This window comes from Psammomys obesus, unplaced genomic scaffold (assembly GCF_907164565.1).
Source record: "Psammomys obesus unplaced genomic scaffold, mPsaObe1.curated_primary_1811, whole genome shotgun sequence".
NCBI classification, from domain to species: domain Eukaryota; kingdom Metazoa; phylum Chordata; class Mammalia; order Rodentia; family Muridae; genus Psammomys; species Psammomys obesus.
The window spans coordinates 12,266,453-12,287,745 of record NW_026596149.1 but is presented as its reverse complement, the minus strand read 5'-3'; the positions used below and the strand labels follow the sequence as shown (position 1 = coordinate 12,287,745).

Genomic DNA, 21,293 nt, shown 5'->3' with positions numbered 1-21,293 from the left:
TGTACTCGTGGAAACAGATGAACACAGACTGGCTTTGTAGGCTTCTTCTGTTTCGTGTGTGTGTGTGTGTGTGTGTGTGTGTGTGTGTGTGTGTGTGTGTTAATACTGAATAAGAGGATCGTTTTCCTTTTTTTTTTCTTTCTATCACTCCTTGGCTCTAATTTCTTCTTGATTTCTCATATCACATAATCACTGAAATTTCACTCAATTGTTTTCTGCCAGGATGTTAGTTATTTTGCTTTTGTTTTTTGTTTGTTTGTTTTTGTTGTTTTCAGTCATCTTGGTAAGTCTAAGGTTATATATACAATTTTCTGGGGTCTTTCACAGAAAAAGTTCACACATAACAAAAACACTTTTTAAATAAACATTAGGGGGTTCATACACCGACTGAACCCCATCAGTGGATGTCCAGCTGAGTATGTAGCAGATTTAGTATTGAAAAGGGGACCACAGATATCCATCTGAGGCAACTACAGCCACTGATTTATTGGTGATCTGTTGTATCTGACATGCAGTAAACAAGGTAAGATGAGTGAAAAAAAAAAAAAAAGAGATCAAATTAAGAAATAAAATAACTGATTCAGAAAGATGATGTAGTACAAGTTATAAAATGGTTACTGTTGGTTACCTGGTTCTCTGCTACTAATAAAACAAGGTTACTCTGAATGTCAGGTATCATAAGCATCTGAGAGCACATGTTGTGAAGTGTATCTCTAAAGCCTGGCATTGCTACCAAGCAGGACTTGCACTGGGTTATAACGGATGCAAATGATTCACCAGACAGCTTTAGTTGCCTTAGATTATGTTGGAGGTTAAGGAGACCACTGTAGGTAAACATGGGGGCAGGGAAGTTCTAGTGCCCCTGCCATATTTCCTTTGAATTTTTATGCTGTACCACACTCTTCCCCTTTGACCTCTTCATACTTCAGTCCCCTCTATCTGTGACCTACCCACCAGTAGTAGTGTATACACCATATTTTGTTACAAGTACTGAGACCACACGCAAAGCACTGAGAAGCATGCTGGCAGCTGCTTTGTCCTCACTCTCACAATCTTTGCCTGAGATAACACTGCTATTTTGCTAGTTGAAATTAAGAGAACTTGCTATTTAAACCAAGCTCTATCCAAGGTCACGTTTTTGGTCTTTACACATACTGATTCTCAGAAAATAGATTCTATTTTAGTTTTACTCTAGTTGGGATCCCAAGGAACAAGCAGTTATCCAGTTTACTCCAGATAGCTGGGGTTAGAAACAGTGAGACAGCTGAGTTTACATCCAGGTCCTATCAGAGCAGAGCCTGCACACTTCTTCTCCAAGCCTACACTGCTCTAGTAAACGGTGCATTTGTTACCAACACAAAATCTAGTACATCGCAGGTACTAGAAATAGAAGTTAAGGGTAAAAGATGGGATGTTCTTGCCAGGGCTGCACTGAGAAACCAGGAATGTAGGGACCATGGGGGCCTAGTCCTAGGAAATCAGCAGGTAAGCTGTCTTATCCCTATTGCCCCCATGATACTGAATGTTTATGTTTTAGAATAGAATGTGCCTTTCCATGACAGGGAAAGGCAGTAATTCTCGACTCCATCAGATCAAAGGCTTTGGTGATAATGTGGTTGAGGGTTTGTTTCCGAAAACCAGTGAGCTAAAAGGACTTCTCTCGGTCACTGGTTTCTCCCTACTCTAGTGCCCAGCAGGCTCTTTGGGACCAGTTTTCCTTGTTGTCCATTTATTCTCTGTGTCCTGCACAGAGACTGTCCCAGCATGGCTAGTAGGTACTGCTTAGTTCTATGGATGAGGGGGTGGAGAGATTAGGTAAATACAGTCTGCCTGACTCTGCCCCCTTCCTTTTTCCTCAAGTCACTCAGATGCTGAGGATTACAATGCTCTGCTACTCAGCTTGGCTAGCTTTGCCAGCAGGTTGTCTTTGCTTTGCAGAATGATCTTTAAACCTTGTTAGCCATCCCCCAGAGTGGTGTTGTAGAGCCTGTCATTCTCCCTGGCCTTTTCTAGCTATCAACAAGAAAAGGTTGAAGAGGATGGCGTAGACTCTGTCAGGCGGTGCACACGTGAAGGGGATATGAGGAAGGTCACATACCCTCACCCTTAGTTCATACAGGGACAGAACAGTGGAAAGATAGCCTCACTGTTGTCACCTTGGCTCCAAGACCTGTAATGAATGTCAGTATGTAAGGTGTATATGGTAAAGAATGTATCTAACAAGTATACATTTAATTAGCTAATCATTGAAGAAAACTGTGAGCATTTGATACTGATAAGAAGTACCAAAGAATTATGAACGGGGAAAGCTAAAAACATGATTAGCTGTATAGACAGTACTCTTGACAGCACTTTGAAGAACAGCCCATAATTTTAATAACGTCTATGACATACCATGTATTCATTCTCCCACCCCCTACCCACCCTTGTGTGTGTGTGCATGAGAGAGAGAGAGCGCATGTGTGTATCTGTGCCTGTGTCTCTGTGTGTTTGGGTAGGCTTGAGTGAGATAGAATCTTCAAAAACTTTAATATTTTGTTATAAAAGTAAGAATTATATACAAATGGTGTCTAAGTAGGATACAAAATAAGTAAAGCAGTTTGTAGATAACACACAGAAAGAGGCTGTGTTAGATGCAAACTGAGTAGTGGTCAGAATGAAGCAGTGAGGTATGGCAGGGTCCAGTGCTCATGGCCTCAGAGAGGTATTCTCAAGGCTTTACACAAGACTTAATGTTGCTAACCCATTGGACATACCCAGCCAGGCCAGCTGATACAGACTTCTGACACTGGCTCCAATACTGTGCTTGTCCCTTACCGAGAGTCATAGATGTACTGGAAAATGTCCCTCGGACCTGAGCCTGTAATAATGGTCTGTTAATAATTGGTACCAAATGCATGGTATAGGTTTTCATTTAGGTGATAAATCCTTTTCCTATATGCCCAGCTGTCTGTTGGTGATGTAGTGTGGTCATCTGGTTCACATCAGTAGAACATTAGAGGGCCCATTAGTCACAAGAAGGGACAAATGGATCTATGCAGTAGGCCCCACTCTTTGCAATATCACTCACAGGCCAGGTGCTCTCATCACACTTCAGCATGAAGCATGTTCATGTAGCTTTAAAGAAGTACAGCCTTTATTTGGTCTGAGTGGGCATTCACTAAAGATAAATAATTCCCATATTTGTACTACCACTTTGCTAAAGTGAAACTGAAAAATTAGCCCAGTGCTTCATAATACCCACAGTGTTTCTAATATAAATATGCCACTGTTTGACCAGAGAGACAGAGAGAGAGCTTCACTCACAAACACATTTGATCACCTGATTTCACACATTCCATATTGTGCTTCTATGCATTGGCACCAAAGAAGTGGGTGGCTGTTTTGGTTTTTACCACAACCCAATAAGCCCAATGGCTCCTTAAGGAGGGGAGGATGTGATTTGGGGCATAATGAGAACTCATTTTATAGCAAAACCCTTAAAAGCTACTTTTCAAATCAGGAGGCAAAGCAAAGGAGCACACAGAAGCAGTGCTATTTCTAGGGCTCAGCAGCCAGGCCTAGTTATGCACTCAGCCAGTGAGCTATATACTGGTGGCTGCCAGTCTGCTTAGGAATGTTGCTAGAAAATCTTACTTCCCTTCCCCCCAGCACATATGGACCATTACCAGCCCGCTCTTCTTAAACAGATCAAATCTGTTGAAGAGATAGTTATTGAGTATTTGGATTTGAGTTGTGAGAATTTAAAATTAAGCTGATTACTTGACTCCAGTCTCTTTATATATAGAATCTTCTATTTAAGTCTTATATGTAAGAAGAGATACATTGTTGCCTTTACTTACTGTGAAGAGAGTCACGGGGAAATACCTAAGGTATTTGAAGAACCTGTGACTTGAGAAATCAGGAGTGAGGGGGGAAAGGATGTTAATGATAAACAGCACAGGCAGCAGGCTGGAACCCAATCTCCAAGCCTGGCCCAAGATCTCTCAGCCTATCCTACACTCTAGCATTTTTTATTTTCATTTTGTTTCTTAACTTTCACTAATCATAAATTCATTCTAATAAAAAATATGTTGGCTGTAGGTTTAGCGTGTGTGTTACATCTGTCTATCTGTCTATCACGTACACGTGTAGATCAAGGACAGCTTGTAGGATCGTTCTCTCCTTCCATCATGGGGCCTTGAGAATAGATCTCAGGTCATCCGGCTTGGCATCAGTGCAAATACGCTTCAAGTGATTTAAGGCACTGCCAATTTCTGTTCGTCTGTATTGAGTTCCCACTGTGGAGATGATAAGATAAATCTGGAGACATTCAGGGCCAGTGACAACTGTAACCACTAACATTCAGTGGATACTTAGATCATGCTAGAATAATTTGCATTCTGCATATTTATTTGCACAACTCCCTGCATTCAGGTCCAGTTGGCCTGGCCACCAAGAAATGAAGAAGCTGAGTAATTTGTCTATATCCACATATCTGGAAAAATGACGAAGCCAAGATTAGAACCTGTGTCAGTCACATTCAGAGCAGGAAATTTTAAGCAATGAGCTATAATTCCTCTGTAATATCTGTGAACCTGTTACGGAATGTGGAGTTTACACGATAGTCCTGCAGCCGCTTATGACCACATCTCACCATTTTCATGACAGCTATGTAATAGATAGAAGTTGCCAGTCTCCATTTCCCTGGCAAGTTAATACAGAATACTCTCTTAACTTACATAATTACCTTCATAGCATTGAGAGAAGACAGCCCTAAGTTAGGATAGACAGTGTCCCCATTGAGCTGCATCTGCTCAGTACTGGTTGCTGTGCAAGTACCCCTTCTTAGTAGTCCATCTCTAGCAATGAAAAGTGATACCACTAAAACTCAAAGGAGGTGTCCTCTGAGACACATAACCCAGTTCCTGTTCAAGATACATCACACATGCCCTGAGGCAACAAGGGATTAAATGGTGTGTGTGTGTGTGTGTGTGTGTGTGTGTGTGTGTGTGTGTGTACACTCAATTTCGATTTAGAAATTTGTGCCTGTGGTTAACAGCACCTTTCTTTTCCTCTATAGGCATGAATGCTTTACAATTACAGAATCTGGCAACACTGGCTGCTGCTGCAGCTGCTGCTCAAACCTCAGCCACCAGCACTAATGCAAACCCTCTCTCTACCACAAGCAGTGCCCTGGGAGCCCTCACAAGTCCCGGTGAGTGGAACGCCTTACTCTTCCTTCACATGAGACAAGACAAAGATACACGTTTTCATGCACCCAGAGGCAAGGGAAGAGGTTAGATGTGTCCAGGACAGAGTAAGGAAAACCTGCACAGGGCTCTGGTTTATTTTAGTTCCTGCTTTTTAACAGTTACTTATTTTTAATTAGATGGTATTTTGCCTGCATGTATGTCTATGTGAGGGTGTTGGGTCTACTGGAATTGGAGTTACAGATGGCCACGTGAGTGCTGGGAATTGAACCCAGGTTCTTTGAAAGAACAGCCAGGGCTCCTGACCACTGCGCCATCTCTCCAGTCTAGTTCATACTTTCTTAGGAAGAAATTTGGACACGTGTGTTTTATTTTCCAAAGATAAAATGAGAAAAGTTTTCAATGAAAAGAATTTACATCCTTTATTTTTACAAAAGTTTCCTTGGGTATTATTATAGCCACCTTCAGTCTTATGATCCTGCCTTTGTGTCCTGTTCCCTTAAAGGGAAAAAAATTTAAGAATTTTCCACCGATTCTCAAACTCTCTGATCTTTTTAGTGCTGAATTTCACACCAAATTTATCCTGATCCTTTGAGTTTAAAATTCATGATGTAGTAAAGGACATGTATCATTTACTTATGGTCACGCTCTGGGCATGTAATTGAATGTCTTTTTTCTTCCCCTAGAAATTTTGTTGCCTTATTCAAGGGCTAGTACCATTTTTTTTTTTTTTGTACGAGAAAGACCTAATGTGTTTGCTTAGTTACCATGATTTGTTTTCTTTATTTTTAAAAAAAGAAAAAAAAAAAGACTGTTTGATTGTCTTCCTTCTCTAAGCTGTGTGGGCCCTCTACTCCTCTGTAACATATAAGGGAGTGGACTTGGACTATCTTACTTCTATCTTCTTGAAAATCCTATGACCTTCTTTCACCTTTGTCCAGATGGATAGGTAAATCGTGGCAGAACTTTATTGTAATTGTGCAAGTAAAATAGGAAATGAAAGTTACCACATATAACCCACCAGCTTTCTCGAGAATTCTGACTTCTGACTTTATTTTCAAAGCGTGTCCATTGAACCTGTAAAACTAAAGGGAAAATTAGGCCGTGGGTCTTTATACAACATTGTTTATCTAGAGAGCAATTTTTATGAGAATCTCCTGGATTTATCCCTAATGGGCTAAAATTTGTAGACAACAGCCCATAACTATGGTGATTTAATTCTTTCAAGTATTTTTAAAATACACCATTACTCTGTAGAGGCTTCATTTTACAGAATAAATAGTACTCCTGGAAAAATCAACCTTTGACATTTTTTTTCAAGAAAGTATATCTTTAATTTGATGCACAAATGCATCTGAATAAATCCTTAAATGACCCTATATTAACTACTTATCTTATTATGACAAAACAACTTAAGTGGAGAAAAAGTTTTATTTTGCTCACAGTTCAAGGGTTCAAGTCCATCATGGTTGGGAAGTGACAGCTGCAGGGCCTTGAGGCTGCTGGCCACATTTGCTTCTACAGTCTGAAGCAAAAGATGAAGCTGGAGCTCGGCTCACTTTCTCCTCTTTATTTGGCGGCTCCTCCACATCAGAGTGTGGTACAACCCACATTCAGGGTAGGTCTTCCCTCTTCAGGGAACTATCTCTGGAACTAGCCTCACAGACACATCTAAAGGTTTGTCTAGTAAGGGGTTCTAGATCATGTTGAGCTGACAGTCAGTATCAAGTATCACAAACATCTGTGACATTAGTTTCTCCCTTATGAAAACAACAGTGATTTCCTTAAAATATATTAGTGTGAAAATATTATAATTCAGTAAATAATATTTATAAGGTATATTACAATGCTAGATACTACCTTTGTGGGAGAAGTATGGCATGTAAGCCAGAAATACATAATACTTAGGAGTCTTCATGTCTTTCAGGAGAGACCTCAGAAAATAAAGAACGAACTGTTAATTTAGATGAGATAAGGCTGTTGCTACTGATAGAACAGAATAAGGTTTGCAGTGAAGGATCTGAACAAAGTCAGCCTCTATCAGAAGGTAGCATTTGTGCCAAAGCCAGAATGGAAGGAAAGAAACCATGTAGTCGTCAGAAAAGGACAGGTTCCGGGAGGGGGAGCTTGAATAGTAAACTAGCAAGGATAGTATTACTGCCAGGAATGGGGGTGGGGGTGGAAACAGTAAGGCTTAACTGGGTATGTGTTCTCATACCTTTAATTTCAGCACTTGAGGAGGCAGTGGCAGATAGAGCTCTGTGACTTGCACCTCTGTAAGACCAGGCCAGCGTGGGGTATATAATGGGTTCTAAGACAGCCAGAGAAAATAGTGAACCTTGTCTCAAAAAAGAAAAGAGAAGAACACAGGCCAATGTTAGTGGATCCATGGCCATTTGTGTTAGCTCTCCCATCACGGTGGCAGAAAGGTTGAATGCTTGACCTAACTTGCTTTGCTTGTGGTTTCAGTTTAGTCCCCCGTCATTTGGCACTGTGTTTATGCCCATCACAAGAAACCTCACTGTTAGTGAGAGTATGTAGCTGAGAAGTCTCTTTGCCTAATGGCAACAGGAAGTAAAGACAAAATACAGAAGGCGACCATGGCAAGACACAGCTTTTAACAATGTGCCCTCAGTGACCTGCTTCCTCTAGGTAGATCTCAGCTCCAGAAGTTACTGCAGGCTTACAAAATTAGGGCACTAGCTAGAGGGCATGCTCTCAATATATGAGCCCAGAGGAGGTATTTCACATACAAACCCTAATGCTGTTCCATCTAGTATTTTGAAAATCATGAGTTTTTTATTTTGTATTGTGCTTTTGGGGTTTTGAGACAAGGTCTCCCTGGATGTCCCTGGCTGGCCTGGAACTCACAGAGCTAACCTGCCTCTGCCTCCCAAGTGCTGGATTAAATGCATGTGCCACCATGCCTAGCTATGAATTTTATTTGAACCTTCTTTTTTTTTTTCTTTTTGATTGTTTTTATTTTAATTCAAATTATTACTACATTAAAAAAAAAAGCAGTTAGGATAGACAGGAAATACACTCAACACATGATCTACTCAACTAAGAGGACATAGTGCACAGGCATCTCTAGGCAAGAATAGAGGAAACCCGTGGGCGCCTTTATCTTTGAATTGAAATGAAGGGTGCTCAGACTAGGAAGATGGTCTGCTTGCCAGAAGGCAGTCTTAATTATATGAAGACATTTTGTATTTGCCTTCATCCTGCTCTGTGGTCAAAATGTCCCATTAGCAATGTCCTTCCTTCCCTGCCTTCTTGAAGCAGCATGCACTTCAGGATCACCAAAAGCGGTTTTTCCCTCCTAGAGAATGCTCTGCATAAAAGCCAGGATTCCATTAGAACCTTTAAGTGTGGCAGCAAAACTATTTACATCTTCTAAGGAAAAACTATATTTTTTATTTTTTAGTGTAAAAGTAGATGTGCTTGGCTAAGTTCCATCAGGGACTTTGTCAGAGATGTAGAAAATGTGGTTGGTAGTGTTAGTAACGTTCTTGGCTCTCTTCCTCATCGGGGTGATCAGTTATAAAGTAGTGTTAGGATCCATCGCAGGACTAGTGCTGTTACACATTTTTAAAATGCGAGTGAAGTGGGCTCACTGTCTGTACCATGAACAGCCATACTGTAAAATACATGAAGCCTCATCTTCTCACTTCTACACCAGGTTTAAATTTATCCTGTGTTTAAATATGTCTCTTAAGTTCCAGACAAATTCATCTACAAAGGAAAGGGACAATTTAATCCCCAAACTATTAATTTTTTTCATAATTGTAAATTTATCTTTTCAATTTTGCATACTAAGAAAAAGTCTCCCTACAGCATTATTATAAATGATTTTAAATAGTCTTGGCTTTAAAACATGAAAGATTAAGCTTTAATTTTTGTTTTAAAAAAAATCCCCTTAAGCAATAAATAGGTTCCTTTGTCTCATGGCCTTGAAATAAAAATTAAAATAGTTTAAATTGCCCGTGGTTAGAATAAAGTGTTTCATGCAATTATCAGATAGTAGTGAATAAAATTAGAAATTAAATCATGAAAGAATAAAAAGCAGGTAAGTGCATATTATTCCTTTTATGAGTTCCTCATGGGTCTTTGGAGCCTAATTTAATCGTGTTTCTTTTATTTTGATAGGATAATTTTTTCTTTATTTACTTCAGTCTTCTATTTAGTTAATTAATTCTTGGGTCATTTCTTATTGCCCAGTTTTGAGCCTGTTTTTGAGAAATGTGTTTGTTTTTATAGAAAGATACAAACTGTATGTCCAGCAGGTAGCTAGGTATTAAAGGCGGTAATATTTGTCTCCTACAATGTGTATACAGAGGTCGTCTTGTCTAGTAATGTTCAGAACATGGAAAATAGCATTAATTTCTCCATATGTGAACTTTTCTTAAGCATTTTCTGTCTAAAACCTAATACTGCACTTATCTACTGTATTATTTCACTGGCCTCCTGTTTTCTTTTCTTTTTTTTTTTCCTTAAAAAAAAGATGTTTTAAAATTCTCCAAATGTTTCTCTAAGTGCAGACTCAGTCAAGTGCACACTTCAAGATAATGGATAATTTCTTTCAATAGCATAAGACATTTTAAAATGCCAGGAAGCATTTCTCCATTCCCACTGTTGGCTCTTCAAAGAGTTCTCCCTTTAAATTCTTGGCAGTCTTTCTCAATATCTTTGGTCTCCTTGAAGTCTCAAAGTTCCAGGGAAATATTGATGTGACCTGCTGGAGCAATTGAGGTTAGAGGAGGTGTTCTCACGTGGTTCAGACCCGTTCCCCGTTCTGCCCTCTTCAGAGAGTAATGCATGATGCTGTCCATGTTCACATACGTTATTCAGGCAGCTGCACGTATAACAAGATAGGAAGATTGTCCCTAGAGGTTACCCTGCAGCCTTTCGGTTTGTAGGAGGCTCTGTTGTCTTAAATGTGTCTGTATCTGCAGCACCAGAGAGCCTGCACCATGTAGAAAGCGATTCATAGATCTCTGAGCCACCCTGTGAGCCTTTCAGTGTGTATTCCAGTGAATTCAAATGTGTTAGACCCTACATTTCCCCCAAGCAATGCCTTATGGGCGTATGCTAAGGCCCAGAGAGACAGATAGAAGACACTTAGAGATGCTGTCTATCTGAAGCTCCTACAGTGGTGCCTGAGCTTCAGGGAGTCCACAGGTGAACGTCTTCACTGACCTGTTCTCCTGCTACCTTCCCACTCTTGTTCGACCTAATAGGATGCGGTGGCTGAGCTCTCATCCAGCCATGGCAGCAGCATACCTCGTAAGTCTTCATCCTGGTCGGTTCACCCTACAAACGCCTTTTCTCAAAGCTGACACTAAACTGATGGAGACCCGTGTTTTCGCTTTCTCTATACTGCAAGGCCCAGTGCAGCTTCCATCCTCTGACCATTTTTCACACTGTTGACCAAATAAAATAACCCTGTTGTAACTTTAAATTTGGTTCAATGTGATCTAGGCTAAAGTAAAACAAACTCTTGAGTATGGCATTCCATCCTTGCTGGCTGCTCTTCCCTTCCCTGCCAGAAAGGCACTGCCTCTGGGTAGCCAGACCAAGTCATATCATGTTTTCATCAGCAAACACATGCCGGCCATTCCACCTTTCTTCTTGCACTCTGTCTTCGCAGAATCTCGAGTCCTCCCTTTGCCTCACTCTTGAAGATCACTTGCCGTCTTCTGCGTATACAGCAGTGCTTGTGCTTGACCCTGCGCACAGGTGTAGAATCGGCTTTTGATTTATCTTGTTGCAACAGGATCTCACATTAGCCTGGCTGGCCTCGAACTCAGAGATCTGCCTGCCTCTGCCTCCTAAGTGCTGGGATTAAAGGTGTGTACCACCATGCCAGCCTAAGAGTGGCTTTAGAAAACCACATATTGCTACTTGTGTAAATTAAACTGCAGTAAAGATTTTTGTTATTATTTTTGTTTCAAGTATCTCTGTACTTAAATCTTTTTTTTAATTCTTTATTAATTATACTTTATTCACTTTGTATCCCCCCTGCGGTTCCCTCCCTCCTCCACCCTCTGCACGCATGCCCCTCCCCAAGTCCACTGATAGGGGAGGACTTCTTTTCCTTCCTTCTGATCCTAGTCAATTAGGTCTCATCAGGAGTGGCTGCATTGTCTTCTTCTGTGACCTGGTAATGCTGCTTCCCCCTCAGAGGGAGGTAATTAAAGAGCAGGCCAATCAGTTCATGTCAGAGACAGTCCCTGTTCCTACTACAATGGAACCCACTTGGATACTGAACTGCCATGGGCTACATCTGTGCAAGGGTCTTAGGTTATCTCCATGCATAGTCCTTGGTTGGAGTATCAGTCTCAGGAAAGACCCCTCTGCTCAGATTTTTTGGTTCTGTTGCTCTCCTTGTGGAGTTCCTGCACTCTGCCCAAAGGTTGCCCATAAGTCTCAGCATTTGCATTGATAGTCTGCAGGGCAGAGCCTTTCAGAGGTCCTCTATGTCAGGCTCCTGACTTGTTCTCTCTTTTCTCCTTCTTCTGATGTCCATCCTCTTTGCCTTTCTGGATAGAGACTGAGCATTTTAACAAGAGTGCTCCCTCTTGATTAGTTTCTTTAGGTGCACAGCTTTTAGTAGCTTTATCCTATATTATATGTGTATATGAGTGAGTATATACCGTGTGTGTCTTTTCTGCTTCTGGGATAGCTCACTCAAGATGATCTTTTTCAGATCCCACCATTTACCTGCAAATTTCATGATTTCCTTGTTTTTTATTGCTGAGTGATATTCCATTGGGTAGATGTACCACAATTTGTGCATCCATTCCTCCACTGAGGGGCATCTGGGCTGTTTCCAGCTTCTGGCTATTACAAATAAGGCTGCTACAAACATGGTTGAGCAAATGTCCTTATTGTGTACTTGAGCCTCTTTTGGGTATATGCCTAGGAGTGGTATGGCTGGATCTTGAGGAAGCACTATTCCTAATTGTCTGAGAAAGTGCCAGATTGCTTTCCAGAGTGGTTGTACAAGTTTACATTCCCACCAGCAATGGAGGAAGGTTCCCCTTTCTCCACAACCTCTCCAGCATGTGTTGTCACTTGAGTTTTTGCTCTTAGCCATTCTGATGGGTATAAGGTGAAATCTTAGGGTCGTTTTGATTTGCATTTCCCTTATGACTAAGGACATTGAGCATTTCTATAAGTGTTTCTCTGCCATTCGATATTCCTCTATTGAGAATTCTCTGTTTAGCTCTGTACTCCATTTTTTAATTGTATTACTTGATTTGTTGCTGTTTAACTTCTTGAGTTCTTTATATATACTGGATATTAGTCCTCTGTCAGATATAGGGTTGCTGAAGATCCTTTCCCAATCTGTAGGCAGTAGTTTTGTTCTGATGACAGTGTCCTTTGCTTTACAGAAGCTTTCGATTTCATGAGGTCCCATTTATTGATTGTTGCTCCTAGAGACTGTGCTGTTGGTGTTCTATTCAGGAAGTTGTCTCCTGTGCCAATGAGTTCAAGGCTCTACCGCACTTTTTCTTCTGAGCAGCTTATTGTGTCTGATTTTATATTGAGGTCTTTGATCCACTTGGACTTTAGTTTTGTGCAGGGTGATAAGTGTGGATCTATTTGCATTTTTCTACATGTAAACATCCAGTTAGACCAGCACAGTAAAAGATCTTCTGGAGGTATCTCCATCCCTGATCTCAAGCTGTACTATAGAGCAACAATACTTAAAACTGCATGGTACTGGCATAGAAACAGAATGGTGGATCAATGGAATCGAATAGAAGACTCTGACATAAATCCACACACATATGGACAGCTGATTTTTGACAAAGATGCCGAAACCATTCAATGGAAAAAAGACAGCATCTTCAACAAATGGTGCTGGTCTGACTGGATGTACTTAAATCTTAATAATCAATGTAAGTGACTTCCTCATCAATTAAGCCTTCGATGCAGTGTGCTTATCACTCTAACATAAATGCTTAACTAAGTGTACCCCTAAGTCAATAGCAGTTCCTTCCTAGGGAGCTTCCAGCAAGGAGCTCCTAGGGGACAGAGAAGGGGAAGAAAGCTATCTCCATGAGGTGAGCATCCCATGTCACAGCACTTTCCTCTCTGCTGCCAAAGGACACGCTTCATCCCTCCACCATAACACCCAGCATCTGGCTCTGGGACAGTCCACAGTCGTTTAAACATACGCATTTCTCTCACACTCTAGTCAGGGGTCCTCAGCCTTCCTAACGCTGTGACTGCTAAACACAGCTCCTCATGTTGTGCTGACCCCAACCGTAACATTATTTTCTGTTGCTACTTCCTAACTGTATCTTGCTACTGTTAGGAACTGTAATGTAATATCTGATGTGCAGCCCCAGTACCCACAGGTTGAGAAGCACTGCTCCAGACAGTACTACACTTTCAAAGTAGAAATACTTTTTCCGTTCACAATTGCCCTTTGCATTTTAAATACCACACTAGCTTCTAAAGGGTCAGTCTATCCATCTTTCCATCTTCCTTCCTTTCATTCTTTTTTTCTTTCTTGATTTTTCAGGACAGGGCTTCTCTGTGTAGCCCTGGCTATCCTGGAACTCATTCTATAGACCAGGCTGGCCTCAAACTCACAGGGATCTGCCTGACTTTGCCTAGGGTTTTTTTTTCTAATGTTTTGATTTTTTATGTAAATGGAACAGCCACATGAAAAGTCCTTATTTAGTATAAGAGCCGTTCCTGCTCTTCTACTACAACGCATGCATCTCTGAGGTGATACCTGATGCAGTCAGCCTAGGATTTGTTCCTGAGGAATTCAGACACAGACATACCTTACATGTGAATACTCACCTCTGACAGGATGCTGAGAATTAGTCAATGCTGACATCTTAGAACAAAATTATATATAGTAGTCTGGTTTATTACAAGATTATTACAAAGTATGGCTTTCAAATGTTCTTATTTCACAGGTACAGAATAAGGAAGCACTGTTTATCAACCAAAAGCACTTCATTTTCAGAACCACTACTCTAAGGTAGACTTTTGAAAAATGACACAAATCATCCTTAGCAAGTACTCTTTAATTACATGTATATATTGCTAATTCCACATAGCAACAGAATGCCTCCACCGGTTAGAAAAGTGAGATCCATTTAGCCTAGAGTAATTTTTACTTATAATGTACTTACAGAACATGGCATTATATTAGTTCAGGGCCGTACTCATAAAGAATACCTGTTTTAAACACTTCCGTTGTTCCCCTCGCGCCTATTGTTCTTCATTGTTTATCATCACAGAAAGGAAATGAATCTCAAAGCAGTCAATTCTCCTGTATATTAACATATTATATTGTCTGTATTTTAGGTAAGCAGAGTCAAAACAGTAAAATGAGCTATTTATTTTTGGGGTAAATCAGTCAAATACCCTCACATCCTTTTACTACAGAAAAGATTGACATTCACTTCTTGACTCATTTCCTCTTAAATCGTACTGGCTCATTTCCTGTAAGTTTCAATGCTTTTGAGCTGCTTTTCTAAGTTTCCATGTCTGTTCTTAGTCCTGACATTATGAAACTCAATGGAATAAAGTATTACATTTGAGCTTTTATAAGTAAAATGACACTGTAGTAATTATAATCTAATAATGTAGTGTTCATCCACTCAGCAAGTATTTATTGAGCATCTATTGTGAACCTGGAATTCTTTTTTCTCTTCATTTTTCTGTATATGAGTGTTTTGCCTGTGTGTGTGCATGTCCACCACACAGTTGGAGTTATGGGTGGTTTGGGGCCACTATGTAGTACCAGAAATCAAACCTGGGATCTCTGCAAGAACAAGAGCTCTAAACCATTAGCCTTGTACGTGGAATTCTTTAAGTACTTAACACATTAGTAGATAAAATTGACATAAGTCTTTTCTCACACTACCATTAGCTTTTTAAGAACTATTTTTATAAGATTTCCCATAGTAAAGTGAATTCAGCAGCCTTTAAGTATAAACTATAATTTGTACACTTTTAACAAACTTTAAATAACATTTTTATACCTTAAACTAAAGTTTTGAATTGAATAGAAGTGAGGAAAAAATCTTCTTTAGTTTTCCTTATCTTCTTTAAACTGTATGTTTTTCTATATATTCAATGTAATCAGGAGTTCTGGGTAGTTTTTGTTCTTGTTTATAGATTTGACAGAGAACAAAACTAGAAGCATGAGGATTTTGTCATGAGAACAAGTCTGTTCCCACTCCTGTTTGGAAGCTTCCCAATAGAAACATTATATGATAACCAAGGATGTTGTTTTGTTTAACATGTTAAAATCTGAGATTTTTTTTAAACCAAATTGTTAGAAATAGAGTGTTCTTTTTGGGAAAGGTTATCTTTTTAGCAGGAATCTGCCACTGTAAGGATAAAAGATGCAAATATTTCTCAACCAGATTTTTTTTTTATATAGAACCTCCTTTATATTATACTTTTCATCAAGAAAATGAGTTGGGGCTGGAGAGGGTATCTCAATTGTTAACACTGGCAGTTCTTCCAAGTTCAATTCCTAGCACCCATATGGTAACTAACAACCGAAACTCCAATTCCACACCTCTTCTAGCTTCCACAGACACCAGACACACACATGGTACACAGACATATTTATAAGCAAAACAATCACACATTTTAAATAATGATAACTTTTAAAGAAAATGATTGTGGGGAGTCTGAAATAGTCAAACCCACAGCTAGTTCTTTAATGCATTAGTATCTTCATATGTGAGACGGTCTGGGCTCCTGCCAGCAGAGTAACTTTGGCACAGGAGCTGGGCAGCCAGTGGTTTGTGTGTTACTCCTAACCTAGAGCAGACTAGAGGCTCTTAATAGCCCTGAGCTAATTTAAAGTTGAGTACAGCTGAACCGCCGAGGGAACACATGTTTAAGGCTCACCATAGAGTCATCCTCAGATTGAGGTAAGCAGAGTCCACCTATGCCCCTTACTCAGGAAGCAGTTCCTGTGATAACTCCTCAGGACTGTTACACAGTCAGTGTGTTGTTGTCTTAGCTGCATTTTAAAAAAAAAATTTATAGACATTGACTAATTCTTCATGTTTGTTTTTTTGCTCTTTCTGTTCCTGTGTAAGTGTCAGTGGGCATTTTTATTATCAGACATCACAGTCCCCATACTGTACAGCAAATACCCAATTCTCTTGTGATATTTAAGTGAATTCAGTGGTGTGTTTTCTATCCACTATAACCACTTAATGAGATTTTTATTCTGCACAGTTATCTCTGTTGCTGTGAAATACAGTTATGCATCATTACTAGCACTGGTGAAAAGTATTAAGTATTAATTGCCTGTATTCTATAATAGATGAGAAAAACAAAACATGATTCTAGTTATACCTCCCTAGAATTTTATTATCTAATGTCTATTTTTAAAAAAAGCTCTTGAGAAACTTTTTGAACCAATGGCCTCACATATGCTAGGCAAGTGCTCTACCACTGAGCCACAGTCCAGCCCTAAACTTTTGCTGTGACAACCTCAAGTCAATATAGTTTTCTCCCCACCTCCACCTCAACCTGGAATTAGTAGGATCTGAGCCAAGAACCTCATTCATACTAGGCAAGCAGAAACTTTTTTTAAGAAAAAAATAAAAGGAGTTTTCATTCCATGTGTGGATTAATTTTTTGAACTCCTTATAAATTATGTATCAGAGATACATAGAAAAAAAAACCACTCAAACCTTTAACATTTAGTTGGAGATCATTCACAAAGGGAAAGTCCATGGTCAGTGACAGGAAGGACTTTGTCCTGAGGAAATGAGAATTTTGATAGATAAGTAGGTAATTAGGTATTTAAACCCAAATCTTAAAAAATAGGATTTTTTTTTGCAAGTAGAAATAGAATGAAAGACATGTCAAATGTGAATGTGTAGGTAAAATGATCTAGTCAGAAAATGGATCTTCTCATTTATTTCAAAGTATGAGATGTATAGAAAATAAAAACCATGAAGGACCCTGAAAGCTAAAGCTTAGAGCCAGAATTTGTTGCAGCATTGAAAAGCCATCTGTGTGTGGACTTCAACCCCAAGGACATCAGTCACTAAAATTAGGTACCAGTTTGATGTGAAGGGGAAAAACAGAAGACAGACCCCAGCATGTGCGGTTTTGGCAATCAATAGGACAATGTTTGTGGTAGTAGAGAGTTGTTCAAGGAGAAAGATACCTGTGTAGTATGAGATGATTTGATTTGGCACATGTTAAAACTGAACTTCAGTGGAATATATCTAACAAGTTGACTAGTTCATCCTCACAGCTAGAAGAGTGAACTGAAAATCAGCTACAGAGACAAAACCACTGACTTAAAGGAAATCATTAGAGTAGCATCAACAAGGAAGAAAATAAAGGACTGTATAAATCCTTAGTTTTACATATGGGATAGACGGATGGAGCGAGATGTAGAAAGTTCTCTGAATGATCCAGTCTCAAGAATGCCACACAGAAAAGGATTAGGAAAGGTGAGAGCAGCAAGGTGATGTTGTGGCGTTGACATTTATGTGGCTTTGGAACCGTTCTTTAGGGAAAGAGAAAGAGAGTTAAAGCCTGGAATTACAGACAACTTTTTATGGAATTTGGAGAAATGGCTTAGCATTTTAAAGCACATCCTTCTCCGATAGAGGAATGAGTTAGGTTTCCCAACACTCACATCAAGCCATTGGCAACCATCCAGTTCCAGGGGATCAAGTGCCACTGGCTTCTTTAGACATGCACATTCACAGCATACCCCAAAACACACACACATAATTAAAATTAATTTTAAAAATAAGTAAATCTTAAAAGGTTGGAAAAATGCATCATTGCTAAGGAAAATGTTTTTAAGATGGACAAAACAAACATTTTCCTAGACTGAAAAGAAGAATCCAGAAAAAAAGGAACCGAAGAGGTGAATGTGAGGTGAAAACTGGAAGAGTAGAGTAAGAAGGTGGATTGGAGGGTTATGACAGTCACAGAACAGTCCCTGGAAGAGTCAGTCCTCAGGTTGACCTCACAGATGAATCTCTCTGGTAACATTGCCCAACCCTTGCCTTTTCATCTCTCCCAGACACCTAGTCCACAAGGTGAAAAGCAGAATAGCACAGAATGAATAAATGGATTGAAACCTTGAAGAACTGACATACATACAGTTTTCCAGCTGGCTACCAAGATGTCCTTCCAAAGATTAGAAGTTAGCCATTCTGCTCAGTACAGTCAACCTAGTTAAATAGGACTTAACTTCTGGAAGTCCTTAGGTAAAGCTGACTACAGAACCTGGGCTTACTGGTTCAGTATAGCAACCCAGCCAAGTGTATTGGAGAAACTGCCTTGATTTGTAGACCTGGTTAACATCTTTATATGCCTTTCCCCATTTCAGATCTAGTTCCAAAGCCTATTTTTAGGAACAGTACTTGAAATTCACCCCCTTTTCTGCTGGTATGCCTTCCAAAGTTATAAGTATTTAGAAAAAATGTACCCATAGCCAGGCCTGTTGGCAAAGGCCAGTACATCTCAGTTACCTGGGAAGCTGAGGCAGCATGATCACAGTTTAAGGCCAGCCTAGTCAACTTTGTAAGACCCTCTCTTAAAGAATAAAATCAAGCTGAGGCTCTTGGTCTCTAATAAAGCACTTACTTAGCCTTGTGGACAATTCCTAGTACTGCTGAACAGGGAAGGGGGAGAGGGGGAGTGGAGGGTGGGAATAGCTCATCCAGAATGTAGAACTGGACTAACAATTACCCCAGTAAGTCTGACAGTGATGACTCTGCGTAGTCTTGCTTAAATAATCTGCTAACTAAGGATCAAAAACAGCTTCTAAGACATGAGGAAAAACTCAGCCTAACTGGGAACATACCAGAATTGAAGCAAAAGAATACTGACCTCACATATAGGTGAAAATCTTAAATATCTAGATCTGGAAACAAGAAAAATTCCTAATCAGGGTAGAGCTTTAAAAAACAGTAGAAAAAAAATTTAATGTAGAAAGTGCCATTTTTGTTATAGAAAATGCTGACATCTTGGCAAGAGTCAGTAGAGCTAATCATTTAATTTTTTCAGTTGTGAAATGGAATTGTTTCACTTTCCTCATTGAAATACTGAGGTCTGAAATACATGAGTTTCTATACATATATACACATAGTCTATATGTATACTATAGTATACATATACATGTATGTATACTGTTAACAGTTATTTTTAGTAACTATACTTGTTTTTCTTAGCTCACTCTTAACCCGGCTATCACATAATTAGACTCTTTGTATTTGTTTATAATAAGCTTCACAACACAAGAACTGAGCAGTTTTTACTCTATTCCTAATCTGTTTTCCTCCCAGCTTGCATCCCAGGATCCTTACACTTTGTAGATCTCCTGCTGAGCAACTCTCCTAGATCTTGGTGGGGTGAATCCCCTACTTCCTCTCCTCTAATTCCTTCTCCCCTGGCTAGCAAGAAGTCCAGCCCTATTCTCTCCCGTGCTCAGTGATTGGCTGTAAGCCAATTTGACATATCAGGGGACCATTGGGGAGCAGGGTTTATACAACATTAAGACAGGAAATTATCAGAACAAGGCTTGCAACAATAAATGGGGGATACAGAAATCAGCATTTGAATTACACAATAACTTTATGCCTACAGTAAACTATAGTTATTGTTTCTAAAATAAAATTTCAAGTACTGTGAGGGAATTATTTGGTATGGAGAACGGCTAACCAGGACCCAGAGGAACCCCTGTGGCCTCTGGCCTCGGGAATAAATACTTCTGCAATCTTCAGAAGAGTGGTAGGGTGTGAATGTAAACGCTTGTATGACTTCCTTCCTTGCTGCCCCTGTTTTGTGCTTTATGACCAGGGGACGGAAAACTTCTCACGGTGCCTAAAATGAATGATTGGAAGACCAAACCCTCCTTAGCAAAGACAAAACAGTGCTATTGGGTTAAATAAGAGTGGCATCTGTGTCTGGGTGGGTTTAATTTTCAAGGACCAGGCACTGAGGCCTGTCCAGAGTTTTTTGTTTGTTTGTTTTGTTTTGTTTTGTTTTGTTTTGCTTTTTGTTTTTTGTCCAGGCAACACACTGATGTGTGCTCTGTGGTGGCTGCTTGAAGAGACAAAGCTTTGCTGATACACATTCTGATGCAGACAAGCCCATATCTCTTTTTTGCAAATGGAGGCAGTAAGACATGAACACTTCTAAGGTTGTTATCCAAAGGAAAACCTATGTCAGAGCATAGATTCTGGCCATCCCCTCATCTGGGAAACTCCCTTTCCACCATAAGGAAGGTCAGCCATTAGGCAGGTACTTAGTAAAGCAGATGACAGGGGCCTTCTTTCCTCCAACTGTTTTTTTTTTTTTTTTTTTCCAGGGGCCACAGCATGGTCATATCATAAATTATAAGGGCAAAAAGTCTTCATGGTCATCTATCCAGATACCTCATTTATAATCCTGACAAGGAGCCAGAGGCTAAAGGATAGTTTGTCTGGAGGGGAAAATGTTTTACCAGAGGTGTTGAGACAGTTTTTTTCTATAACACTTTAAAAGACTTGAAAGTAAGAGTTCCTGGGAAACAAGACCTCTCTTTCTGGGTCTTTGTATTTTCATTTTCTCACCCCTGTCAGTAGTTGTCAACATCATTTTCAGTCTGTATCCATGACCATTTGTAAAAGTGCATGTCTGTCTGAGGGCAGCTATGGAGGGGAAAGTACTTTTTTAAAGACAGAATCTCACTATGTATCTCTGGCTGGCTTGGAACACTATTAAACCAAACTGGCCTTGAACTCACAGAGATCCAGCTGCCTCTGCCTCTGCCCCTGCCCCTGTCCCATGTATATGCTTATACCTTTGTCTATTCCTCTGTCTGTCTCTGCTTCCCAGTTGCTGGCGTGTAGCAGGCCTCACCACAGCTGGCGTAGTACTTTTATCTTGATAAATGATGAGAAAATATTATTGAAGTATCAGTGTTCTCTTTCTCTCTACTCCATTCTTAATAGGTCCATGTGTGTTAAAATTATATAAATTTTACTCTTTCAAACTCAAGACCTCAAAGGCCATTTTCATCTCTATAAGTATGTCTTCATGGGACTGGAGATGATACCAAAAATAATATAGTTTATTGACAAT

At 39.8% G+C, this 21,293-nt stretch overlaps 1 protein-coding gene across 8 annotated transcripts in view; it reads left to right on the top strand.

Moving 5' to 3' along the window:
* Positions 1–21,293, top strand: part of Celf2 (CUGBP Elav-like family member 2) — an 837,937-nt gene that overhangs the window by 784,173 nt on the left and 32,471 nt on the right. For all 8 annotated transcript variants that reach the window (XM_055593762.1, XM_055593759.1, XM_055593755.1 and 5 more), the window contains one exon: positions 5,063–5,197. In XM_055593762.1, the coding sequence (XP_055449737.1) occupies positions 5,063–5,197 (135 nt within the window). The remainder of the gene's footprint in view (positions 1–5,062; positions 5,198–21,293) is intronic.